Below are 27,495 nucleotides of genomic sequence, written 5' to 3'. Positions count from 1 at the left end.
GCGTGCCAATTATGCAACAATTAAAAGGTTTGACTTTCGTTGCTTTCTCCTTTTATTCTTCCCGCCACTCTCCCCCCTGCCCCGCCAGCCCCCAATCTGGCTGCCCCTGCAGGCTTCCCAGCAAGTGCTCTGCGGGATAGAGAATAAAGAACACTCTTTTCCCCTTTTTAATTGGAGATCAAAAGTTAAAAGAAAAACTTACCCCTTAAGGGTGGGGAAGGAAGGGGTGCTGTTGGGGTTGAGGCCTCAGCAGAGGGCATGGGGAAGAGTGTAGCTTGCTGGGCTCTAGAAGAACTTTGCACACATCATCTCATTTAGCCCACCCACCAACCCTGTGAGATCAGCATTATTAGTGGTATTACATGCAGGTCAGGAAATAGATTGAGAGAGGCAAACTACTTGACCAAGGGCACACAGCTGGTAGACCTGGCCTCACAGCCCAGGCTGTCTGACACCAAGGACTGTTGGCTTTACAACCAGGCTGCTTTCTCTCCTCTCTTAACCTTGGCTTCCTCACCTGTAAGGTGGGTGCAGGCCCTGGGGTCTGTGGCACAGCCAGGCACTCCTGTAGATGAAAGGTACAGTGGGTGCTGAGCAGCAGACTGCTCTGTAATTAAGCTAGCACCAGCCGAGCCAAATGCCCTGCGCAGCAATCCAGCAGCTAATTGAGAAAGAATTAAGCAGTGTGCCCCAGAAGTGAAGAAACAGCTGCTGGTTGGCTTTTTAGAGTTGCCAACTCACAACCAGTATGTGTGCGCCCTCCCCACGCGATTTCCCAGCAGAGCTAACAGCCCCCACGCTCCAGGCTGACAGCATTGGACTCCTTCCTACTGGGCTGGCATCTGGAGACTCCAAACACCTCCCCGACTGCTCCTGTGCCTTGACAGGGTGGCTGTGGGCATGGGGTTTTGAGGGTATGACCATCCTTTACATCTAGAGTCCCCCCAAACACCTAAAACAAAGTTGTTACTGTTACTGTCAGGTGCCGTCGAATTGATTCCAATCCATGGCGACCCCATGTGACAGAGTAGAACTGTCTCATAGGGCTTTCTAGGCTATAATCTTTATGGGAGCAGGTCGCCAGGTCTTTCTCCCACAGAGCCGCTGGGTGGGTTTGAACCTCCAACTTTTCGGTTAGCAGCCGAGTGCTTAACAATTGTGGGCAGGGGCGGATTAACCAGTAAGCAGGGTACACACTGCTTACAGTAAGCAAGGTACACACGGGCTTAATTGTGTTTACTTACTAATCTGTACTGCACAATTTCCCATGGGTTTCACCACATCTTTGAAAAACAGGTGGAATGGTGTGCTACAGATTAGTAAGTAAGCACAATTAAGCCCATTCGTACCTTGCTTCTTAGGAAATCTGTCCCTGATTGCACCACCACAGAGCAGGCTCACACGATTCACGTTCCGTTAGAAGGCTGAGGAAAGCAGGGCTTTACGCTAGGGACTGTCATGTATATTTTCTCGGTTATTACACCCTAGATCTGCTCTTTCCCAGGCCATTGCCACCTCCCTGGACATCAGTCTTCTGGTGTGTTGACTGAGAGGCTGGGCTGTCCAGTTTTAACCTCAGAGTCTATGAGAGCAACAGAAAGGGGCATAGAGCCCAAGGCATGCTGGGTGGCAGAGAGAGGTTCTGACTTCCCTAACTCGGGGCTGGGGTACTTCCAGCACTCAGTCAGCTGAGGGGCGAGGATGCCAGGAGAGCTAGGCCTGGCTCTGCCATTCCTCCTGCTTCAGGCTGAGCTCAGAGAACAACCATGCTCCTGGGTATCCCGCCCACAGGAAAAAGGAATGAGCTCTGGTCTTGCCCTCTCCATTCCCTTTTCCTCCACAGCCACAAATGCAGACCATGGCTGTCTCCTGGGACAGACTTGCCAAATGGTGTCCCCAACATGTTGCTTCCTCAGGTCACAGCTTGTCTCCCAGCATTTTCTCCTTTGCTACTTTGGATTCTTGAGGATCCCTCACCTCAGGCATGATGCTCTGGTGTTGAGGTGCAAGGCGTGGGGCGTGTGGTATGAGCGCATGGGGTGTACAGCAAGGGAAGGGCAAGAGTAACTGTGATGGTCCCCTCAACACCATGAGGCCAGCCCCAACCTCAGTGTCTCAGATTTGCTGACTGGGGATCCTTCTCTCCCAGCACTTCCCGCCCAGCACTGCACCAGGTGGCCGTGGCAGCCAGCCCCTTCGTGGGAGCTGAGGGACCCCAGCTGGCATGGCCACACTTTGGAGAGCCCAGCCAGTTGTTTGCTCAAGCAGCGCCCACTCAGCCCACTCTGCGGGGGCTGGCAGGAGTCCAGAGGAAATGATAGGAGGGTTTGGGTGCGTTCTGACCTTCGCCGAATTCCAGGATGATGATGTGTGAATAATAGGGCTTTTTAAGAGTCAACAGCTTGGGTGCTTTTTATAGTCAGGCCTGAGCGCTGCATGGGCCATCTCCCCATTAATCATTCAGCTGGTTAGATCAACTGGCAAGCAGTCGGCATTACTCCGAGGTATTACTCTCCCTTCTGTCAGCAGCCAGCCTTAAACGGACTTCAAAACTGCCATCAAGTCAGCCCCAGCCCCGCCCGACCCCCAGCCTTATGTTCTCCAGGCTCAATACCCTGATTCCTTTTTAGCTTCTCCTTGCAGCTCCCATTTCTGTCCAAACTTTTCCTTATTTTGGTGGTCTCTGCTGGCAGGGATCCCAGGTTCCCACTCCCTGAACTCCCAGAGGGCACATTCCACCCACCTGAAGGAGGAAGGAATTTATTCTCAGTGACATTCCAAGAAGGTGCCATTGAGGCGCACGTGGGTGAGCAGGCCTGGGGTCAGATCCCAGCCTCCCAGTCCTGATGGCCCTCCCCTCTGCCTATCACCAATACCCGCCGCCCCCCAGCCCCTGGGACGCCCAGCTTTCATCACCAGGCAGGACAGAGCTCAACCACAACCCCACACTCACAGCGTTTCCAGATTGTGCAGCCCCTCGAAGCTGTGGGTCCCCAGATGCTGGATGTGGTTGTTATGAAGATGCCTGTGTGGGAAGGAAAGACGCGTCAGAAGGGCGCCCACAGCATCGGGGTGCAGGGGATGGGAAAGCAGACCGGTGGCTCGAAAAGGAAGGTGGAGGCAACAGCATGGACAGAATGGTCCCAGTGGTCCAGCCTCTAGGGGCAAACAGACAGGCCAAGTCTGACTTCTGGAAGTCACCACCTGCAAAGCTGGATTGGCCACAGGCCACACTGTTTGACTTCCTATTAAAGGAAAAAGGGAGAGGAGGAGTTCCAGGCCCAGGCCAAAGCAAGCTCCCACTAAGCTCCAGGAGAAAGGCCTGATGTCAGGGGGGCTCAAGTCCAAGGCTTCTTCTACGGTCCTGCTCCCCAGGACCCAGCCTGCCTGACTCACTGGCCAGACGTGCTTATGGGAGCCAACAGCAAACCACTACAGACAGCATATAATTAAAGCCTAAGCTTTATATTACAGCTGAAGGAGCTGTAGACAAGCTCAGGGGACAAAGAGGAGGCAGGGAAGAAGGGGTCCCAGACAGGGCCCTGATGGACAGGCCATGGGCACAGGCAGAGGGGCAGGACACCCAGGTGGGGGTAACAGTGAGAACAAAGGTGGGGCGGTGGGAACGAGCCTGGTGTTTGTGTTTCCCTGCAGGATGGTAGAGGGCTCAGCCAGAGCAGGCGCGGAGATGGAACAGATCGGTCGGGAGGGACCTGCGAGAGCTAACTCAAGATGAGTGACAGAATTTCCTTCTTCCAATTCCTCAAGAAATGAGCATGAACTAGACCCAACCCCAGCCCACATAGCAACGAAGCAAGGAAAGGGACACAGCCTAAGATAACAAAGCTGCAAAAACTGGTGGCTGAGGAAAAACTCTACAACCCCTAATCCTGCCTGTCTCTAGAAATTGAATTGGCAAGAAAATAAAATCCTGAGAATTCTCCCTAATGCCCTCAAGTCTGAAGAGGAGCAACTCTGTGGGTATTATTGTTATTTATTTTATTACTGTTTTTACTTCTGGCTGCTAAAAAGAACAGGTGAAAGGGGAATGTAAAATGAAGGCTCCAGGCTACTCATGGAATTGGGGAAGGGATTGAAGACCAAGAGTAACTCCCTAACTACAGGGAGCGAATCCGTATTTAACACAATCTCAGCAGATTTTTTTTTTCAGCAGAAGAGCTGAGCCTAGGTAGTCATGTATACTGCCTCAGAGGCACACTCCCCCTTCCCTCACCACTCCATCAGGTTACACAAAAGTAGATGAAACCTAATTTTCCCACAATACTCAGCCCACAAGTTGTAGCTTGAAGGGGAGAGCCAACTTGTACCAAAGGTGATGCCTCTAGAACAACCTGTAAGACAGAACCACCCAATCACAAGCTAGAAAAGAAGACAGCAACTCTACAAACACACAATAGATGAAACAGAGGGAGCAGGAAAGAGAGGATGCAAAGGCCAGGCAAAGCTACACGCCTAGAAGAAAGCGTAAGTAATGGATAAGGAATGGAAGGAGATTTATCACAATTGCCTTCTGCTATAAAACAATATTTCAAAAACCAAAGTTTAAAAATGAAAGGGACTAAGAAAACAAATTAAGGACTGAAACTATGCCATTAAAAAAAAAAAAAAAACAGGCAATAAATTTGAAAGAAAGAACAGCGTAAGCACTGCTGAACACTGAATTAGTATCAAAGAGGAAGCTTGAGATGATCGTGGTGAATAGGGCCGAATAAGACAAAAAGGTTAAAGAGACGCAGAAGACATAAAGAAGATTCAACACAAGGGCAATTGATGTCTCTGAAGGAGAGAATCCAAAAACGAGACAGAAGATGTATTCAAAAGCATAATACAATTAAAAAAAATTCTCTAAAATGAAGAAAGAATGGAATCTGCAGCTCAAAAGCACACGTTGTTCTGGGGAAATGCAGAGCAGTCTATGCTGAACATATTCTACTTAAGCTATTGAAGTTTAAGGATTAAAAAATACCTTCAGGCAGAAAAAGGAAATCACTTACAAGAGAAAAATAACCAGGCAGGCCTCCAAATTAAAGGCAACAGGCAGACATCACCCAACATAGATGGGTAGGAATGGAAGTCTTGAGATTTAAAGCTCCTATCTGTCTTCCCCATCCTTGTCCACCTGCCCCATCAGAGCCCATCAGGGGAGACAGAACCCTGCCCTCAGGGAGCTTCTGAGCTGATAGAGAAAACACAGCCCTTGCCTCCCAGGAATAAATTAGCTCCCCTTATTATTGTTAACTGCTGTCAGGTCTGTCCCCAATTCACCGCAACCCCATGCACAACGGAACAAAACGCTGCTCAATCCTGTGGCATCCCATGATCAGCTGTGGATCAGATCGTTGTGATCCATAGGATTTTCACTGGCTAATTTTCAGAAGTAGATCACCAGGCCTTTCTTTCCAGCCCATCTTAGTCTGGAAGCTCCCCCGAAACCTGTTCCGTGTCATAGCAACGTGCAAGCCTCCACTGACAGATAGGCTGCTGTGCATGAGGTGCGTTGGCTGGGCCTCCAACCAGGACTCCTGCATGGGAAGTGAGAGCTCTACTACTGAGCCGTCGTTCCCCCACAGCTCCCTTTAACAGGGGTTTTTATTTTTTCCATTTCCTCCACACTTATATTTCCACTGTCACCAAACTCTACTATTCCTGTTTCCTGTTAAACTCCCGTCTCCATTTGTCACCCCTGCCCCTCTCCCAGCATCTCTGATCCAGCCCATCTCAGCTTTCTAAACATCTCCAGCTCCAGGCCTCCAACTCCCTCTTCCAAACCACTCATTCAGCTCAGGTATCCTGGGTACCTAGTAGCCCAACCTGGGACAGGTGTTGAGCTTATAGTCTAGATGAAGAGACAAGATTTACACACATGAAACCTCTGCTGTCCAACTAAGTGCTACCTTGTGGCCCTGTGGGCACCATAGCAGTGGTGGGGAGGACCTCCGTGAGGTCAGGGCAGGCTGCTGAAAGTACAGGGTTCTCCTCTGCTTCACCTGTCTGCTCACAGCTCTAGCCAGGCCCCTGTCCATACCCTTGAGTTTAACCAAACTTCCTTCTTGCTTCCCATCATACCCACTGTTCCTTATCTGTCTCCTGGGCCTGCGCACAGCTCACCCTCTAGTCCTGGACAGCTTGCTCCAGATCCTTCTCTCTCTTCACAGGTCACCACCTGCTAGAAGCTTCTCTCTTCCCTCCTGGAGGCAGGTGAAGGACAAAGGGGTAATGCTCCTGGCCCTACTCCATGCAAAGACACCAGCTTTCCTCCTTCAGCTTTGCTCTGGTACCCAGTAGGTGTTCTTTCCTTTATCCCTTGCCCCTTCTTATGCCCAGCAGAGCCCCTCATCTCTCAGAGAGCAAGCCAGCTCTCTGCTCCCATCCAAACCTTGGAGTCATCCTTGACTCCCCTTTTCCTTTGTATTCCTCCCTCTGAAAACCTCTACATCTAATCAATTCTTCCCTCCAAATGTCCCGCACAGCCATGGGTTCCATTCCATCTCCTCTGCCACTTCCCCACATTGGGCTTGGGTTGATACACAGCCCCCTAACTGGCCTTCCTATCTCCAGCCTCTCTCTGTTCTCATCTATCCTACAAATTAGCCTTCCTGAAACACTCCCTTTTTCCCCAGCTTTAAAACCTTCAAGCTCTCCTCTCCCTCTGGCAGATAAAAGCCAAACTCCTTGCCGTGATGTTGTGACTCCCCAGACTCACCTTTCCAGCCTCTTCTCCCACACTCTGCAAGAGGACTCTGCTACAGGGGGACTAGCCTGCTCAATGGCCGCCAGATACCTCTGGTTTCCGTCTCAGTGTCCTTATTGATGCCTGCCTGGAATGCTCTCCCTCTCTTCTTCTCTTGTCTAACCCGTCACCATCTTTCCTGGCCCAGGACACACCGTATGTACTTTCCCTATCACCTGCCCACAGTTGCTTCAGCCTCACCAGAGCTTCTAGGCTACTGTTAATCTGTTCTTGCCACCTGGCTGTCTTAGCCTAAGTTATCTTTTCCCGTATTAATTCTGCTATCTCAACTAGACAGTCATCCCCTTGAAGGCAGTAGCTATTTCTTTGGATCCTCAGTACTTCCACATAGGAGGTCAATCAGTGCTACTGCTGCTCATTTGTCTGGGGACCCATCATAAAGCTCTCCGTTTTTCCAATAGTCTGTCTCTTAGAGAAACCTGACCCTCCCCACCCCCATTCCCTTGTGCTGTCCCAAGGGCATCACCAAAGCTTGAACCAGCCACCTTGTTCTGTTTACCCTCTATAGATACTCCACTGACTCCCAGAGGGCGCTTGGGTGTGACAGTCTTGATAGAAGAATGTAATCCATTAAGATATTCATCTTAGTTCTCCAGTCTCCCAGGACAGAGAATCAGATAAACTGATATCTGCCTTTTTATCTCTCAAACGAAACTAAGCATCACCCTTTCCCTGGCTTGGAAAATCACACCAGCTTTCCCAGAGCAGGAGGGTCAGTGTTGTCATTTAGCAAAGTCACTAACACACATGTTCCTGAGCAATTATTGTATAGCCCCAAGCAATTATACATGACCTTCCGAGTCCTTAATAACTACCCTGTGAACTTACTAATCACTAGAAGCAATTAGCTGGGAGCTAATTTGCACTCTAAAGTTCCCACTGGAAAGACAGAGTTCACCCCAGTCCCCAGTTCCTGCCAGGGATGCTATCTCCCAGGTAATTAACCTAGTGGGGCTTTGCCATGTCATTACAAGAGATGGCTTTTCTCTGCTTCTTCAGGTCTGGGAAATGAGATTAATTTACCCTATCCCTATGCCAAGCATAAGACTGTATTATTTGATCCTCAAATGCAATAAAAAAAAAAAAAGAAGTTTTTTGGTGGGCTAAGGATAAGAAATTCTGGACGTACTCCAATTAGCACTGTATGGTTATTATATTTTCATAGTGAGCAATCATAGCCTAGTTTCTATGATCTGATTATGACACTCTTATCTTCTAGTGACTCTTAGCACACTTCTAATGCTCTAATGTCATCTGGCCTCATGGTAACCCTATGGGGTCAACAGGAGATGAGCATCCTCATTTTACAAAAGGGAAACTGAGACCAAAATGTTCAGGAAAGCACAGATAAGAGCAAAACTAGTTGGGCTTCCAACCCGACTCAGGAGTAACATGCAGCCCCCAGCAGGACCCAGCAGAGGATGGAGGGCAAAGCAGCACTCACAGCACCACAAGGCTGGTGAGGTTCTGGAAGGCGAAGTCAGGGATGTGGCTGATGCGGTTGAGGGCCAGAGTCATGGCCTGCAGGGCAGGGAGGTTGTTGAGGGCCCTGACGGGGATCTCGGTGAGTGCATTGTCGTCCAGCCACAGGTGGCGGAGGGAGGAGAGCCCCTCAAAGCTCCTCTCCGGGACCAGGGAGATGAGGTTGGCATCTAGGCGCCTGGTGGAAGAGAGGATGGAGAGTGATCAATGCAGGACAAGATGCAGACCAAGCTTGGGGCTGAGTTGGGCCAGCCAGGACCCCAACTGGGCCCTTGAGGTGCCCTGGGACTAAAGCTGCTGCCACTTATCCTATGTCTTCAATTTCACATATTTGTCTTCCATTGCAACCCACAATTCTTGGTCCTTTATGCCATACTTTCTGATTTATGACCCCAGCCCTTCCTCTTAGACTTGAGGTTGAGTCCATAGAACATCTGTGGATAGCCAGTATTGCCCCATATCCCCAGGCTTCCAAATCTATGCCATAATTTCTCTTCTCTGGGTATAACATCATCTTTCCAACTCTGTCTACTTCAAAGCCATATGTTATGGGTTGAACTGTGTCCCCCCAAAATGTGCATCAACTTGGCTAGGCCACAATTCCCAGTATTGCATGATTGTCCACCATTTTGTGATCTGATGTGATTATCCTATGTGTTATAAATCCTAACCTGTATGATGTTAATGAGGCAGGATTAGAGGCAGTTATGTTAATGAGGCAGGACTCAATCTACAAGATTAGGTTGTATCTTGAGTTAATCTCTTTTGAAATATAAAAGAAAGAATCAAGCAAAGAGGATGGGGACCTCCTACCACCAAGAAAGCAAAGCCAGGAGCAGTGCGTGTCCTTTGGGCTCAGGGTCCCTGAGCTAAGAAGCTCCTAGACCACTGGAAGATTGATGACAAGGAACTTCCCCCAGAACCTACAGAGAGAGAAAGCCTTCCCCAAGAGCTGGCACCATCACTTTGGACTTCTAGCCATCTAGACTGTGAGAGAAGAAACTTCCATTTGTTAAAGCCATCCACTTGTGGTATTTTTGTTACAGCAGCATTAGATGACTAAGACACCATATAATAATGGAGGTATTCTCACCATTGGTAGGAGTAAATTTCCCTCTGGACTTAACCAAAGAAAATGCCACACCAGAGATGAGGTACAAGCCTCTCCCTGCCAATCTTCAGGGAGGTACCCTGGCACTACTTCTTGTTCAGTTGATGACCTATGGGAGGTACCTGTATGCCACAGTTGAGGTCCCTGATGTGTTACTTCTCAGGACAGGTAAAGAGATGGTGAATTTTCTTGTCTGTGCACAACCAGAGACAGAGACTCTACGTGACTGAGAATTCTTGTCATGAGTCCTGGCAGCTCTTGGCAGGCCAGAAGAGCAAGGAAACTGCCCATCATAGCTTTTTACAGCTGTGTCCAAGCCATGATGTCCTTTCGATATGCTACCAGCTTCTGCTTCCTCGCCTGGCACGTGGGCTGAAACCTTATCACCCTGTGTTGCTGGTCCAGGGGACCCAGCCAAATTGGCCAGTGGCTATGAGTCTACACCTGGGCTTCACTACCTGGAGGGAGGCTTCGCACTAAGCTATGGTTCCCCTACAGACACATGTCATCACCTAAGGTGTGGAAACTTCAGTCCTCATCCACAAAGGCCACAGGCTTCATAATCCTAAACCCAAAAGAGAATTGATATGACCAGGGGTGGTGGTAAAAGGAAGGAGGCTACTTTCTTTCATCCCAGTAGCACAGGCCCACTTGTAGATAGTCCAACAATGTTTCTATTTCTTCCCTAAGCCATTTCACCCGTGCCATCACTGCCAGAAGTCACGTACCACAGGGAAAAACTCCTCTGCTCACTGGCAAGGGGCCCCTGGGTGAATGGGCCAACACTGAACCATCCTTGGATGTGAGAGCAAACTGCCAAGGACACCCCTTGGAAACCGTAATTAGGAAAGACCTTCCACCCACAACAACCTGGTAGGCCAACAATGCTTCAGAGAGCACCCTCTTCAGGCAAGGCCTGTCACCTAATGGTGGTCATATACTCTTGATGGTCTGAATGTGGCTAGATCACCTGGGCAGCTTTATAAAAATACAGACTCCAAAGCCCCTCCTCAGGACTGTCTGGTTCAGAAGGTCAGAAGTGGGACCTGGGAAGCTGTTTCTAAAAAGGGTCCCAAGTGTATCTATGCATAGACAGGTTCAGGAATCACCTTCCCAAGAGATGCTACCTCCAGAGGTTGGGGGAGGAAATCTGAACAGAAGATTTCAAAGGGATGCTTTCTCCTACAGAAAGCCCTCACAACAGTTCTACCCCAGAAACAGCACTCAGAAACGTCAGCTACTCTGAAGATGGTGTCCCTGCCCTTCCTACAGAGCTTATAATTTAGCACGAAAGCAGTCTGATCTTCACAGTGCAGTGTGACGGCAGGGGCGGTACAGGTGCTATGGGCACCCAGACCAGGGCATCAGGGAAGGCCTCCAGGAGAAAGCAATGTTTACATGGAGACCTGATGGCTAAGAAGTAATTAACCAGGGGAGCAGGTGGAGAGAAGAGTTCTGAGCAGAGGGAATACAAATCCGCTGCTGTTGAGATGATTCCAACTCACAGAGACCCTATAGGACAGAGTAGAACTGCCCTGTACAGTTTCCAAGGTTGTAATCTTTACAGGAACAGATTGCCAGGTCTTTCTCCTGCAGAGCAGCAGCTGGTGGGTTTGAACTGCCAACCTTCAGTTAGCAGCTGATTGCTTAACCACTGTACCACCAGGGCTCCTAGAGAGCAGAGGGAATAGCATGTGGGAAATAGTGTACAGCATTGTAAGGAAACCGAAAGAAGTCCAGTAGGCTTCAGGAAGTGAGAGGGAAGAGAAGCATGAAAGAGAAGCTAGAGAGGCAGGTGGAGCTAAAGCTTGCCAGGCCTTGTAAGCAGTACCATAAGGGAAATGGGGAGCCACTGAAGGGTGCTAAGCAGAGGAAGGACATGACCACCTTTCGGTTTTAGAAAGATCCCTCTGGAGACCATGTAGGTATTAAACCGAAAAAACCAAACCCGTTGCTGTGGAGTCGATTTGGACTCATAGCGACCCTAAAGGACAGGGTAGAACTGCCCCATAGAGTTTCCAAGGAGCGTCTGGTAGATTCGAACTGTCGACCTTTTGGTTAGCAGCCATAGCTTTTAGCCACTATGCTACCAGGGTTTCCTTATGTAGGTATTTAGAGAGGGGCAAAACCAGAGGCAGGATGGTCAACAAAAAGATAATTGCTTCACACAACCATCTTGTCCAGATGGGGGCAGCCATAGCCATTCCATTTGTCTTAGACACTTGGGAAGTGAATCTGACCACACCACTGTCTGGTTCAAAGATGTGTCCTCTCCTAATGGTGATCCCTGTTGCTCTTGATCTGGGACAGCACTAACCAATGCTGTGCAGAAATCCTGGGGGCCTTTTTAGCATCCCTTAATGAATGCCCCTTCCTTGCTTCCTGCCTGCACATGAAGTGCCCCTTCACCTCAGCCCTACTCCCAGTGTTCCTGGACTCTCACCAGCCAGGAACCATGGACGGCATGGCAGTGTCATCTTGTTCCTGTCTCATGCCTGCCTAGAAAACAGAATCTGGAAGATGACAACCACCCACACAGACAACCAAGACGCTGCCTGGTCTGATGTGGCCTTTGTGACTGCTGTACCACAAAGCATCTCAGCTGGTCACAGGCATGGTATTCTTACAACCGAACTCCATTCTCTTTAACCTTCTTATCACCTGGACCCACAGAAGGTGGAACTGCCCTGCTTGGGCCCTGGCTTGGAAGCCATAGGCCTGACCTTGGTGAAGCAGAGCCCATGCATGAGTGAATCTCCACCCTGCAGCCCTGTTTGAATCTCACCTCGTTGCATAGCTAGAGACCACATGAGAACGCGATTACCTGTATCAGCTCATTGAATTTTCACAACGACCTGTGAGGATGATATTTTGCAAATGTGAAAAATGAGGTACGGAGAGGTTAAGTAAGTTGCCCGATGCCACATATTTAGTAGTGGTAGAGCTGGGATCTTTATTGGAAATACCTTTTTTCAACAACATAAACAGCGACTATACACATAGGCCTAGCCAGATGAAATACGTTGGAATCAAATCAACTCCATCTGTGGAAAGAGAGGACGGAGAAGCTCAATATCACCCATCAGAACAAGGCCAGGGACTGGCTGCAGAGCAGATCATCAATTGCTCATATGAAAGTTCAAGTTGAAGCTGAAGAAAATCAGACCAAGTCCACAAGAGCCAAAATACAACCTTGAGTATATCCCACCTGAATTTAGAGACCATCTCAAGAAAAGATTTGACACATTGAACACTAAAGACTGAAGACCAAACGAGTTGTAGAACGACATCAAGAAAGCAAAAGCTCATTAAAAAGAAAGAAAAGACCAAAATGGATGTCAGAAGAGACTCTGAAACTTGCTCTTGAATGTAGAATAGCTAAACCAAAAGGAAGAAACGATGAAGTAAAAGAACTGAACAGGAAGTCCACTGAAGGCATTGGCGAAAAATAAGGCTCCTGGAATTGACAGAATACCAGTTGAGGTGTTTCAAAAAACAGATGCAGCACTGGAGGTGCTCTCACTCATCTATGCCAAGAAATTTGGAAGACAGCTACCTAGCTAACCAACTGGGAAAGATCCACGTTTGTGCCCATTCCAAAGGAAGGTGATCCAACAGAATGCAGAAATTATCAAACAATATCAGGAATATCACACACAAGTAAAAATTTTTTTTGTCTTTTTTTGTTGTGCTTTAGGTGAAGGTTTACAGAGCAAATTAGTTTCTCTTTAAACAATACACATATTGTTTTGTGACATTCGTTGCCAACCCCACGACATGTCAACACTCTCCCCTTCTTGACCTTGGGCTCTTCATTTCCAATTTGTCCAGCTTTCCCGTCCCTTCCTGCCTTTTCATCCCTGCCCCTGGCTAATGTGCCCATTTAGTGTCATAGACTTGGTTGAACTAGGTGTATTGTTTGTTTTACAGACCTGTCTAATCTTTGGCTGAAGGATGAACCTCAGGAGCAACTTCAGTACTGAGTTAAAAGAGTGTCCAGGGGGACACACTCTTGAGGTTTCTCCAGTCTCCATCAGACCAGTAAGTCTGGTCTTTTTTAGTGAGTCTGAATTTTGTTCTACATTTTTCTCTAGCTCTGTCTGGGAGCCTTTATTATGATCCCTGTCAGAGAAATTGGTGGTGGTAGCCGGGCACTGACTAGTTGTGCTGGACTCAGTCTGGTGGAGGCTGTGGTAGCTGTGTTCCATTAGTCCTTTGAACTAATTTTTCCCTTGTGTCTTTGGTTTTCTTCATTTTCCCTTGCTCCAGATGGGGTGGGGCCAGTAGTATCATAGATGGCCACTCACAAGCTTTTAAGACCCCAGACGCCACTCACCAAAACAGGATGAAGAACATTTTCCTTACAAACTATATCATGCCAATTGAGCTAGATGTTCCCAGAGACCATGGTCTTCAGCCTTCAGCCCAGTAACTCAATCCCTATGGGAGTCTGGATGTTTCTAAGAAGTTTTTATGACCTCGCCTTGGTCAAGTTGTGCTGGCTTCCCCACTATCACACACAAATAAAATTTTGCTGAAGATAATTCAAAAGAGGTTGCAGCAGTACATCGACAGGGAACTGCCAGAAATTCAAGCCAGATTCAGAAGAGAATGTGGAATGAGGGATATTATTGCAGATGTCAGATAGATCTTGGCTGAAAGCAGAGAACATCAGAAAGATTTTTACCTGTATTTAACGACTGTGCAAAGGCATTTGTGTGGATCATGACAAATTATGGATAATATTGCAAAGAATAGGAATTCCAAAACACTTAATTGTGCTCATGAGGAATCTATAATAGACTAAGAGGCAGCCATTTGGACAGGACAAGAGGATATTGCATGGTTTAAAGTCAGGAAAGTTATGCGTCAGGGTTGTATCCTTTCACCATACTTATTCAATCTGTATGCTGAGCAAATAATCCGAGAAGCTGGACTACATGAAGAAACATGCAGCATCAGGATTGGAGGAAGACTCATTAACAACCTGTGATATGCAGATAACACAACCTTGCTTGCTGAAAATGAAGAGGACTTGAAGCACTTACTGATGAAGATCAAAGGCTACAGCCTTCAGTATGGATTACACCTCAACATAAAGAAAAGAAAAATCCTCACAGCTGGACGAATAAGCAGCATCATGATAAACAGAGAAAATACTGAAGTTGTCAAGGATTTCATTTTACTTGGATCCACAATCGGTGACCATGGAAGCCCAACCCCACTGCCATCAAGTCGATTCCGACTCATAGCGACCCTATAGGACAGAGTAGAACTGCCCCACAGAGTTTCCAAGGAGGGCCTGGCAAATTCGAACTGCTGACCTTTTGGTTAACGGCCGTAGCACTTAACCACTACGCCAGCAGGGTTTCCACCATGGAAGCAGCAGTCAAGAAATCAAATGACACATTGTATTGGGCAAATCTGCTGCAAAAGGCCTCTTTCGCATGTTAAAAGCAAAGATGTCACTTTGAGGACTAAGGTGCACCTGACCCAAGCCATGGTGTTTTCAATTGCCTCGTATGCATGCAAAAGGTGGACAATGAATAAAGAAGACCAAAGAAGAACTGATGCCTTTGAATTATGGTGTTGGCAAAGAATATTGAATATACCATGGATTGCCAGAAGAACGAACAAATCTGTCCTGGAAGAAATACGGCCAGAATGCTCCTTAGAAGCAAGGATGGCAAGACTTTGTCTCACATACTTTGGACATCTTATTAGGAAGGACCAGTCCCTGGAGAAGGACATCATGCTTGGTAGAAGGTCAGCAGAAAAGAGGAAGACCCTAAATGAGATGGACTGACACAGTGGCTGTAACAATGGGCTCAAGCATAACAATTGTGAGGATGGTGCAGGACTGGGCAGTGTTTCACTCCGTTGTACATATGGTTGCTATGAGTTAGAACTAACTTAATGACACCAAACAACAGAGCCAGGATTCAAACTCAGATAGTCCGGCTCCAAAGTACGTGTCCCTAACCATTATGCTATATCACTGGCACATTCCACAGTCGTGATATTAATGTCGCTCACTGATTTCTACACCAACCTGGAGTGCTCATGGAATATCCTACTCTATCCCATCAACAGCTTCTAGCTCTCACACACCTGCCTGGATACACCAGTGAGGAGATCTGGGGCTACATCCTCCAGCTTGGTCACCCTGGCTTCCTCATCACACCCCCACTGGGGCATCAGAGAATATATCAGATGTTCCTCTAGGTTTTTGTTCCTCACTATGTGGCCCACAGACCACCAGGCTCAGCATCACCTGGAGCTTGTTAGAAATGCAGAATCTCAGGCCCCACCCCAAACTGCTGAATAAGAACCTGAGTTTTAACCTGACCCCCAGGTGATTCATGGATTCATAAGCAGATTAATGTTTTTGAAGCACTGAGCCAGATCTGGCCTTTTAGAACCTCGAATGCCCTGGCCTAATGACCTGGGACAGCTGGACAAGAGAAGAAGACTGAATGAGGAGCTAGAGGGCCACCTCCTCCTGTGGTTAGGGCACAGCTGGCCCTGGGAGACCTTTTTCTTATGTTTGATTGCCAGTTCCCCCAGGATCAGGACTCCTACTTCATCCACCTGGATGTGCTATGACAAAATGGGTGAATAAATGCCCTCCAGATCCCTGCCTGTGAGCCCCAAACTAATGGCCTGAGCAAGCATACAAGTGAGCTGGAGGAGGCCTTCCAGGGCAGCCCCTCTGCCCAGTGGATGAGCAGGCATCCTGGCTTCCTACTCCAACACCTCATCCTATCATGGTGAGGGCTCTCACGCTCACCTCTTCCCCTCATCCATAGATGCCCACCCAGCAAATGCATAGACTCTCCCTGACCATGAGGAGGCTCTCTCAGAGGGGCACCAACTCAGTCCCAACCTTCCCAGAGACCACAGATACCTAAGCCTTGAGTGCCACCTAGGGCCACACAAAGGAGGTGGCCTTTGAGATGGCCTTAAGGGAAGGTAGGATTTTGACAAGGAGAGGTGGAAGGTGAGGTATCATGAGTATCATCTTCTACTTAGAGGCAGAAGAATACAGGGCTAGTGTGGATAGGGGAGCCTGGGAAGGGCCACTTCTACCAGGCTGTTCCACACATGACCCTGGCTTCAGATAAAACCCATAGCCGTCGAGTTGATTCCGACTAATAGTGGCCCTATAGGACAGAGTAGAACTGCCCCGTAGGGTTTCCAAGGAGCAGCTGGTGGATTTGAACTGCCAACCTTCTGCTCAGCAGCCTGAGCTCTTAATCAATTCGCTTCCAGGACTTCACAGGGTCCCCGTTTCTCAGCCTCTCAGTGCAGGACTGAACCGGATAGGCCTTCTGCTCTGTCAGACATGGCTCACAGATGGCGTGGCTTGGCGTGGTGTGGTGGAGCAGGCCTAGAGCTGGAGTGGGGAAAGGAGCGAGAGGAAGGCATCTGCATCCCAGTTCCCGATACTTGGGGCCAGGGACATGCCGAAGGGGAAAATCCAGCCACTGACAAATGGAGAAAGTGTGATGAGCACATGGAAGAAAGAAACCAGGTCTGCATTTGTGTTTGTGGTGGGCACAGGCCAGAGCAGACCGCGAGCTGGGCAGGGCGTCCAGGAGCGTCACTCAGGCCTGGTGGGCTCGGGGTAGGACGCACACCCAGGGGAATGTGGATGGATTTAGCAAGAAAAATATAGGCTGCACAGTTGAAGTTGGATTTCAGACATGCAGTGAATACTTTCTTAGTGTAAGCATATCCCATCCAATACTTGCATTTATCTGGCAACCCTAACCCAGGGGGCTCCCATGAGCATGGAAGGAGTTTTTGTTAGGTGCCATCCAGTCCATTTTGACTCATAGAGACCCCATGTGACAGAACAGAACTGCCCCATAGAGTTTTTAAGGCTGTAATCTTTACAGAGGAGACCTGGTGGTACAGTGGTTAAGCGAACAGCTACCAACCAAAGGTTGACTGTTCAAACTCACCAAACATTCTGCAGGTGAAAGATGTGGCAATCTGCCTTCTGTAAAGATTACAGCCTTGGAAACCCTAACGGGCAACCCAACTCTGCTCTATAGGGTTGCTAGGAGTCAGGATTGACTCCAGAGCAATGGGTTTGAGGGGTTTTTTTGGTAAGCATTACAGGAGCGGATCATCAGGTCTTTCTCCCGACAAGCAGCTGGGTAGATTCAAAACCAACGCTTCAGTTAGCAGCCGAGCACTTAACTGTTGCACCACCAGGGATTTTTATGGAAGGAGTATAGGCTTAGGAATCAGACCTAGCCACAGATCCCTCATTTAGCCTTTGGATTAGTTGGCTCAGCTGTATAGTAGGTTTGAGTCCACCCAGAGGCTCCTCATAAGAAAAGCCCAGTGGTCTGGGGTCTTAAACACTAGCAAGCGGCCATCTAAGATGCATCAATTCGTCTCCACCCACCTGGAGCAAAGGAGAATGAAGAACACCAAGGACACAAGGTAATTACGAGCCCAAGAGACAGAAAGGACCACATAAACCAGAGACTACACCAGCCTGAGACCAGAAGAACTAGATGGTGCCTGGCCACAACCTGCCCTGACAGACAACACAACAGAGAACCCCTGAGGGAGCAGGAGAGCAGTGGGATGCAGACCCCAAATTCTCATAAAAAGACCAGACCTAATGGTCTGACTGAGACTAGAAGCACGCCGGTGGTCATAGCCCCCAGACCTTCTGTTGGTCCAGGACAGGAACCATTCCCAAAACCAACTCTTCAGACAGGGATTGGACTGGACAATGGGATAGAAAATGATGCTGGTGAAGAATGACCTTCTTGGATCAAGTAGACACTTGAGACTATGTTGGCATCTCCTATCTGGAGGGTAGATGAGAGGGCAGAAAGGTTTGAAGCTGGCAGAATGGACACAAAAAGAGAGAGTGGCGAGGAGTGGGCTGTCTCATTAGGGGGGGAACAATTAGGAGTATATAGCAAGGTGTATATAAATTTTTATATGAGAGACTGACTTGATTTGTAAACTTTCACTTAAAGCACAGTAAAAATATATATTAAAAAAAAGGAAAAGCCTGGTGATCTACTTCAGAAAAATCAGCCACTGAAAACCCTGTGGAGCGCAATTCAAATAGAGTTGCCGTAAATCGGAGTCAATTCCACAGCAACTGGTTTGGTTTTTTATAGTTTGACTACCTGCCCACCCCAGAGACTGTTTTGAGGTGAAATATAGAAAAAATGCCCAGCCCAGACCCTGCCTCCCAGCACGCCCTCTCCTTCTCCCCTTGTAACAAGGAGGCGGTCCAGAGGGGCCCTGAGGACCCAGGGAAGGAGCTGGGCACCTGGCAACTCTAGGTCCTTCTGGTGGGTTTGGCTGTGAGGACCAAAGACCTCCATAGAGCTGGGCTCCCTGAGGAGCCCAGGGAGGGTCGGTGGAAAGGGGTGGCACAAGCTTCTACTCTCTCCCTGGTGCCCCTCCCCATGGGACACCTCCCCAGGGAACCCTTGAGCCTGAGGCCCAGCCGGAGGGTTGCAGAACAGCCCCTCCTTCTCCCTCCCTGATCAGCCCCTGGCAGGATGCGGGCACTCTCTGAAGAAGCCTCCCATCCCCTTGGGACAGGGTTCAGGCTCCCCTAGGGTTCCTATTCCTCTGAAGTAGCTGAGCCCCAGGTTCACCTGCAGCAGCCAGCAGAATATACCATTTGGGACTAAAAGACCTTTTAAGCAGCTCTTCCACCCCCCGCCTCACCCGCAGGTGGGAGAGCCTGTCCATCTGATCTGAGCTTGGGTTTGGCAGGAAGAAGAGAGCAATTATACCAATTAAGCTCTGGAATAAAATCAACAACCTCCAACAGCCCTTCTCTTTCTCCCACGTGGGCCTGGGCTCCTTGAGTGACTTCTGATTGTAATTCTTACCTGCAGTAACAGGGCAGATTAGCAGGGACCTCACAGGCCAGTTAGGGCTTGCTTGAGCTCCAGGGAAACAGTTTAACCTCTCTAGGGCCAAACTGCTTCTCATACTCCCCCAGCCCAGGGCTGAGGCTGAGACAGGGAGGAATGCAGGCAGGGAGTGAGGGTTGGGGCTCTTCCCTCCAAGTCCCAGGGGGCAGCTGGTCTGAAAGTTGCCTGGCCATGGGGAGATGGGGAGTAGGGGCTGGCTCCACTTGAGTAAACTGAGATGAGGATCTAACAGGGAGCAAGCTGCAGCCAAGGAGATTTAAGTTAGAGAGCAAAAAGTTTTTCACTGAAGGTAACATAGAAGGACAATAGTGTAAAGTCAAATCACATTAGATCAGATCTTGGAGAAATCCGCCATCCTCACTCACTTTATATGAGGAAGCCTAAAGCCCAGAGATGTAAAGAGAATGCCCAAAGGGAGTGGCAAGACTGGGCCAAACACTTGGGGCTTCTTTCCACTCTACCAGGTTGGGATGACAGAGAGATACACATGTGGCCAAGCTGCCAGAAGCATATTTCTGCTTGGAAACCAGGTACCCTTATAACTCACTAAGGACTAGATTGCTCTAATGGTCCATTTCTGTGATTCCTTTCTTTAATCCATCCTATATCCTACCAGAGTGGTTAACAGCTCTGCTGCTAACTAAAAGGTCAGAAGTTCAAATCCACCAGCTGCTCTTTGGAAACCCTATGGAGCAGTTCTACTCTGTCCTATAGGGTCACTATGAGTTGGAATCAACTTCATGGCAATGGGTTTGGTTTTGGTTTTACTTAGTCAACTATAAGACAAAGGGAACAGAGTTGGGGCCCCTAGTAGGTCACCAGATGACTCATGGATGCCACCAGGTATTCTTTTAAAAGGGACCCTGCATGGGAAGCTTCAAGCTTCCTGCTCCCTAAACACAGGTTAAATTTGGATTTAAAGGCCCACGTGTCCCAGGTTAGTGAGGGTGGCGGGGTGGTGGGTGGCCAGGAGGATAGTAGGGAGAAGAGGCCAGGCCTCCTTTGGGTCCTCTCTCCAGTTCTGAGCCACACGATGTGACAGCACACTGCGATTGTAGGGCAGGGGTCTTCAGTAGAACAGAGAGGCTGAAAGCAGAATCCAGAAAGACCAAGGGGCCTGAAGTAGGCTCCACAGGGCTGGGGCACATCCAGTGAAGACTACCACTTCTCATCCAACTGGAGGGGGTGGTGCCTCCAGGGCCCTGCACATGACACAGCCCTTCATCCTAAGAAAGAATCTCCAGCTGACCCCAGGATTTGGGGCGTCCCTTTCCCTCGTCGGCCCATCAGGTGTTTGCAGAGTGGAAAAGGAATGCCAAGCTGGCACTCCAGACACTGAGAGCTCAGAGAGGGAAGCCCCTGGCCAGCTGGCATCCAGTGAGCCAGGTTGCTGGGCTTGGTGGGGCTTCTTCTCCCCAACTTCTACCCCAGCCTGTCTGCTCCCCTCTCTCCTTGAAGCTGCCTGCCACTTAGACCCTCCTGAGTAGGACCAGCTAATATAATTTGTGGGGCCCATTGTAAAATGAAAATGCAGAGCCCTTGTTCAAATTAGGAATTTCAAGGCACAAGGGCAAAGTATTATACCAAGTGCAGGGCCTTCTGAGCTCAGGGCTCTTCTGAGCGCAGGCCCTGTGCAGCTGTACAAGGTGAGTACCCACCAAGCTGGTCCTGCTCCCGAGCTCTGCAAGACTCAGAACTTGCAGGCCAGACCTTCTCTGGTCTCACTTGAGTGTGCAAGTAGGGAAGAGGTTGGGGACAGAGATGTCTTGAGAACAAGACTGTTCATTTGACACATGGTTATTGCCTGTCTTCCCGAGCCAAGCTCCCAGCCCCTGCATGACCAAGGCACCAAGTTGACTTTCTGTAGATCCTGGGGAAGGAAGTAGAGGAGAGGAGAAGGAGAGAGACTCAGAGTGAACACAGAGCATCCGAAAGGGGACATCCCAGGCCCTGGTGGGGGTGAAGGGCAGGCAGGGTGAAAAGGGCAGGGTATTGAAAGTGGGGAAAAGAAAAAAAAAAAGCCGCCGCCATGGAAATGGTTATTCTATGGGGAAAACATTGCGCATGGGAGCCATTCATTACCTGGAGGGACCAACAGCTTTGACCAAGAGCCTGTCAGCGAAGGCAAGGGTTCCAGCAGGGAGTAGGCTGGCACCTGCAGAGTCGAGGAGGGCCCCCAGGCCTTTCATGAGCAGCAGGGCCCAGCTTCCCGCACCAGCACAAGCCACCAATGACAGTCACCAGCCTCCTCATGGAGGGCTACGGGGCTCCAAGTAAGATGGTAGGGCTCCCTGTTCACAGCGTGCCCTGGCCCTGCTTGGCAGGAGGCTTCGTCCAACTGCAGACCAAACCGACTCTGCACCCACAGACTCAACCAGCACAGGCCTGGGTACTCACCTGCCTTTGCCTTGGTCCACACTGCTACCCTCCCAAGCTCGGCTTGGAGAAACCACGGACTGCCTCCTGTGAAGGCCCTTTGTGTCTCATGAGGACAGTCCCTGGATATCTCCCCTACTGCCCATCAAGCTGCCTAAAGTGCGCCTCCATTATAGCTGGTATCATTCCTTTAGTCTTCAATCCCCCTGGACTGGAGCCAACCCAGTAAACATTCACTGAGTGGCTGCTCTTATGTCAGCATTGTGCTCAGTTCTAGGGTTCAAACATGAATAACACACAGCCTCTCTCGGGAGGAGCTCTTAGCCTATTCACTTTATTATTTAATAAAACAATATGAAAACCATAGCTAACATTTATTGAGTGCTAGCTAATTGCCAGGTGTGCTAAGCATTTTACATATATTTTCAGATTTACTCTCCATTACAGCCCTATGGGGTAGGACCCTTATTATTCCTATCCTGCATACCAGGGAGGTAAAGCCATTGGTCTGACTCCAAATCCTATGGCTTGAAACCCATGGCCAGAAGTACTTTAGTCAAGGTGAAGTCCCTGGGTGGTGCAAACAGTTAGTATGCTCAACCACTGACGAACTGAATGGTTGGAGATTTGAGTCCACTCAGAGGCATCTCAGAAGAAAGGCCTGGTATCTAAAAAAAAAAAAATATCTACTTCCAAAAAATCAGCTATCGAAAACCCCATGGAGCACAGTCGTGCTCTGACACACACGGGGTCACCATGAGTTAGAAGTGACTTGATGGCAACTGGTAACCAGTTAGTTGGGAAACACCCTGGGAACCAGGATCCATTCTTTCTGCCTGTGTGAAATCTGGGAAGTCCTCACAGAGGAAGTGACACTTGGGCTGGTTCCCAAAAGATGAGCAGAAGTTTTCTGAAGGGGCAATATTAGAGAAAAGGACACAAAGCAGAAGGAACAATATGAGCAAAACCCCAGAGGCAGGAAAGCGTATTTAGTGCAGAGTCAGTGTTTGGAGGTGACTGAGAAGAAGCTGCAGATAAGATCATCAGAATTGGAAAAGGGCAGATTTTGGTGGATCACATGTTCAACTGGTATTACGGAAAGATCACCAAGGCTACAGTATCGAGATTGGGTTGGGAGGGATGAGTGGAGGCAGGAGGCAGGGAGACAGGAGACTGTTTGAAGTGCATAAACCAGTAATGTCCCCACTACAGACACCTTGAAAAAGTAAGGCTCTTCGGCCATCTAGGGTACTCCACTGGTCTCATCCCTTCGGGAACAAAGAATGAAAAAAACTTAAGATACCAGGGAAAGATTAGTCCAAAGGTCTAATGGATCACAACTACCACAGCCTCAACTAGACTGAGGCCAGTACAACTAGATGGTGCCCAGCTACCACCACTGACTGCTCTGACAGGCATCACAATAGAGGGCTCCAGACAGAGCTGGAGAAAAATGTAGAACAAAATTCTAACTCAAAAAGAAAGACCAGACTTGCTGGCCTGACAGAGACTGGAGAAACCCTGAGGGTACGGCCCCCAGATACCCTTTCAGCTCAGTAATGAAGTTACTCCTGAGGTTCACCCTTCAGCCAAAGATTGGACAGGCCCATAAAACAAAATAAGACCATAGTGGCACTCCAGCCCTGGGGCAGGGACTAGAAGGCAGGAGGGGACGGGAAAACTGGTAATAGGGAACCCAAGGCTGAGAAGGGAGAGTGTTGAAATATCGTGGGGTTGTTAACCAATGTCATAAAACAATATGTGTACTGTTTAATGAGAAACTGATTTGTTCTATAAACCTTCATCTAAACTACAATTTAAAAAAAAAAAAAAGGCAAGGTTCTTGGAGAGCAGGGCCCAGGAAAGTGGAAACGGTATAGACTGGGGAGGTTGAAGGCAACAGGAATAAACAACATTTCTTCCCAGTGTTTAACCCTGCCATACATATCTCATACCCCTCAGCTGCATAGTGGCAGATGAAGTTCAGGGCCTGCTGCATAACCCACCAGTGCTGCTCACTACAGGGAGCTGCTCTTCCACGGGGCATGTTTACGTCCTGCTGGGCTATGGGAGGTGGGTGGTAGGGAAGTCCAACTTTCCCTCAGCCAACATCCCTTATTCCTATCCTAGAATGGTTTAAGGTGGGAAGAAGGAGGAGGGAGAAGATAGACAACCCTTGAATCAGGGCTGTCATCTTGAAATAGCCACCTCCCAATCCAGGCTTATCGATAAGGCTTCCTGGCCCAAGGACTTGAACAGCTATTCCCCCTTAGCACTTGTCCTGAAAAACCCCTTCCATCCTGGTAATTAAGTATGAGAAGAAACCTCCCCAATTCACGAAATTACCCCAAGGGGAGGCCCTTAGGGGCTCAGAATATGGAGCTGTGGCCAGAGAAGAGGCCACGCAGTGTGTCTGGACTAGAGGTAGCAATCAAGTCTAGAACGTAAGTGACTAGACTCCAGACCCAGTTCCAGGAAGCTTCCCCTTGAGCACCTCCTCTGTGCCAGGCAGGCACTGATGTACACGTAGTCTGGGCACCTCAGGACTCCCCAGACCCATTGTTCCTCCATTTTGTGTGCTGTATGACTCTTGTCTCCTCTCAGATAATGCCATCCAACAGAGTTTTCTGTGATGAGGCACTGTTGCATGTCTGCAATGTCCAATACAGTAGCCACTAGGCACATGTGGTTACCAAGCACTTGAAATGTGGCTAGTATGACTGAGGAACTGAATTTTTAATTTTATTTCATTTTAATAGCCTCATGCAACAAGCAGCTGCCATATTGGACAATGCAGCTCTAAAAGATTAGCCAGGTTCCACACAAGATACCAGAGGATGCAGAGATGAATGAGATTTGGTGCCCGCCCTTGAGGAGCTCTTAGTCTAGCTATGAACATGAACAAATAAACTACCAATAGTGATGCAGTGTGTATCTGTGTGTGTGTGTGTGTGTGTGTGTGTGTGACAGTGTTTGTGTCTGTGTGTGATGTGCACCAAGAGTTGAGAAGCAGACAGAAGGGTGTCGATAATTCTGCCAGGGAAGGTAGAACAGGCTTCCCATAAGAGGTGACATTTGTACTGGGCCTTGAGAAATAACTGAATTTTCACCAACCAGACAAGAAGGACAAGCATTTCTGGAAGAGAAGAGTGTGTGCCAAGGTGTTGATCAGAGCACAACATGTCAGAGGAAAAACTGTGAGTTCTGTGTGCAAAGAGCATAGGATGACCCCATGTGTGTCAGAGTAGAACTGTGGGTGGGGCAAGGAGCAAGGGCTTGGATAAGATGGGAAAGGTAATTGAGAAGACAATATGCCGGTCCTTGGGTGCTTTATGAAATTGAACTTTAGCTTGTAGGTATTAGGGAGTATGTTGTTGAAAAAGACAACTCTTATAGCAGGTGGTGGAGGGGTTGCTGGCAAGGGTCTTGTACTTGCTGATACACAGAGCTCTGTGACTTCACACAAGTTCCTTTCTCCTCTCTGGGCTCAGTTTCTTCACCTAAACAGCTCTAAGTGCTTTAAGAACCCTTGTGGCTCTGTCCTTCTAGGCGTCCATACCTTCTTTGGACAAGTTCTTCCATGTTATATCCCTGTGTCTCCAAGACAGGGGGCTTGCTGAGCAGGCCAATTTACAAGCATGTGGTGACATTATGGAAACTTCTAGCAGCCTCCTCCCACTACCACTCCCATGCCCCACAAACATCTCAAGATGGCTAAAATTCTACCATTAGGACAGTAATCCTTTTTTAGAGTACAAGAGTTGCCTATTAATTTTTTTTTTTTTTTTTTTAATGTGGCACATGTTCTTAGGTAGCCTGTTACTGGAGAACGACTTTTTAAGAAAAGCCTCTGAGCCAGGACAGAGACTTGGAATGCAGAGAGCTTTGGGCCAGAGAGATGGGGAGTTGGTAAGGATGGTTGGTAGGGTGATGAGAAAGGCAAAGGCCAACTGTGGATCTTTGAACAACTTTATCCATGTGCCCACTTCGATTACTTTTCTCCCCCATTAGACTGGAAGCCCTCTGAGGGCATGCCCTCTTTCTCTGAAACTTGCCCACAGTGGGTAATTCATTCTGTGCTTTTTATTGACCAAGTTATAGGTGCTTCCAGTACTGTTCAGAGGAACTGCTGAGAAGAGAAGACCATCGTCAAAGAAGCGAGAGCTTCTATGAAAGGGACCCCATTCAACCAAGGAGGAAAGGGGGCCCTGAAGGACCAAAGGGCTTGTCCAGGGTCACAGGTTAAAGAAATCACAGAACCAAAGAAGGCTGTTGGCTTTGAGTCCAATGCTCTTTATGGAACAACACACCACTTCTCCCCTGTTCTTGTTCACTTGGGAAAAGAAGAACATGTTCATCTACCGTTGCCCCCATAGACTGCACCACAGGGATAGCCTCCCAGAGACCCCACAAAGGAATATGGCTGCTCCCCTCCTCAAGTCGCTGGCCAAGGTCCTTTGAAGAGCTTGGTCTCTAAGAGCCATTTCTCACAGCATCTAACATTTAGATTGCATCCCTAACATCCCAGATGTGCCTCTGCATATCTGCAGCCGATTGTCAGACCTTCACCTGACCCTTGCACGGCACATACAAGTCTTAAAGAGTTGGAGCCTGAGTGAGTGCTCCTGAGGGGTTGGGTCCCATGGCGACATAGAGCATGGGGAGAAGAGAGGAGGCAGAATGAGCCATGAGAAGCTCACAGTGAGAACTCAAACTTCACTGCATGGGGCAGGGCAGGGTGGAGGGTTGAAGGTGGATGGAGCCTTGAATTAACCTCTGCATTCCTGCTCATGACTGAAGGGAAGAGGGCAGCTTCAAGCTACAGCCACACTTTTCTCCCCTCTCCCTACCCAGGGGAAGGTCTGAGTTTGTTGGAAGAAAGTGATTTCATCGGCCTGATTTATGCCACCTAATAAGATTTTTTTTTTTTTTTTAATAAGATCCTTCACCTCTCGCTGTCAGACTTTTGATAGATCAAAGGTGGGATATTAAAACGAAGGCAATTCCAACTGGTTCTCCAGGCTATGCTAATGTCCAAACCACCCTCTTCCCTCCATCTGTCAGGAGAATTGATGGGTGTGCAAGAACCCCGGGAGACAGAGAAAGCTCTTCCTTTATGTACATCAAAGGGTGATACCTGAGCATTCCTCCAAGCCATTCCTTGTGTTTTAATCGGCAGCAATATATAAAAATAATTACCCACCCTCCAGGAGGGCAGCAGAGAGGAGACTCTGTGTGCAGCCTTTATGAGCTTCCCCTGAAGACACAGACCTGCAGATCTGGGCAGAAGGCCAACTTTGTGGGTGACAATCCCGGAATCCTGGGGTGGGGACTACAAAAAACCATCTCATTCATCCCCCAGCCTCTGGCCACTGGATTCCAGACATTAGGCTGGATTCTGGGGACCTTTGTGGGCTGCCTGCAATGAGTTTGGGATCTGGGTCCTGTGGTATGCTTGGGACCTGGATGTCTGCCCCTGGCAAAGATCAGCTGTGGTCTTCCTCCACCGGGAGGAGGAAGCAGACGAGGGTTTCCCCAACTTGCTTCTCCAGAGAGGGAGCAACAATGGGTTTAGAGACTATAAATGGCATTCCAGAGCTTTAAAGGTACTTAAACGCTGTCCCCGCAGACTCTGTAGTAACAGGCGCTACTTCTCTGAAGGTACCGTGGAGGGAGGGGGGAGAAAAGAAAGGGAAGAAGTCTGGCTTCCCTAACACAGGGTGCCAGTTCTTGTCACAATCTATTTTCTTCTCCTTTATTCCCAGGAGCTCCTAGGCTTCCTGTGGACCAATATGAGAACTGGGAGGTAACACCTGTGTGATATC

At 48.8% G+C, this 27,495-nt stretch overlaps 1 protein-coding gene across 1 annotated transcript in view; it reads right to left on the bottom strand.

Moving 5' to 3' along the window:
- Nucleotides 1–27,495, bottom strand: part of LGR6 (leucine rich repeat containing G protein-coupled receptor 6) — a 144,510-nt gene that overhangs the window by 34,967 nt on the left and 82,048 nt on the right. The window contains exons 5-6 of the mRNA XM_049858021.1: nt 8,217–8,432; nt 2,954–3,025 (exon numbers count right to left, since the gene is read on the bottom strand). Coding sequence (XP_049713978.1) covers nt 2,954–3,025; nt 8,217–8,432 — 288 coding nt within the window. The remainder of the gene's footprint in view (nt 1–2,953; nt 3,026–8,216; nt 8,433–27,495) is intronic.

This window comes from Elephas maximus, chromosome 18, assembly GCF_024166365.1.
Source record: "Elephas maximus indicus isolate mEleMax1 chromosome 18, mEleMax1 primary haplotype, whole genome shotgun sequence".
NCBI lineage: Eukaryota > Metazoa > Chordata > Mammalia > Proboscidea > Elephantidae > Elephas > Elephas maximus.
Note: the sequence above shows the minus strand (reverse complement) of the source record. Positions and strands in the feature narration are given on the sequence as shown.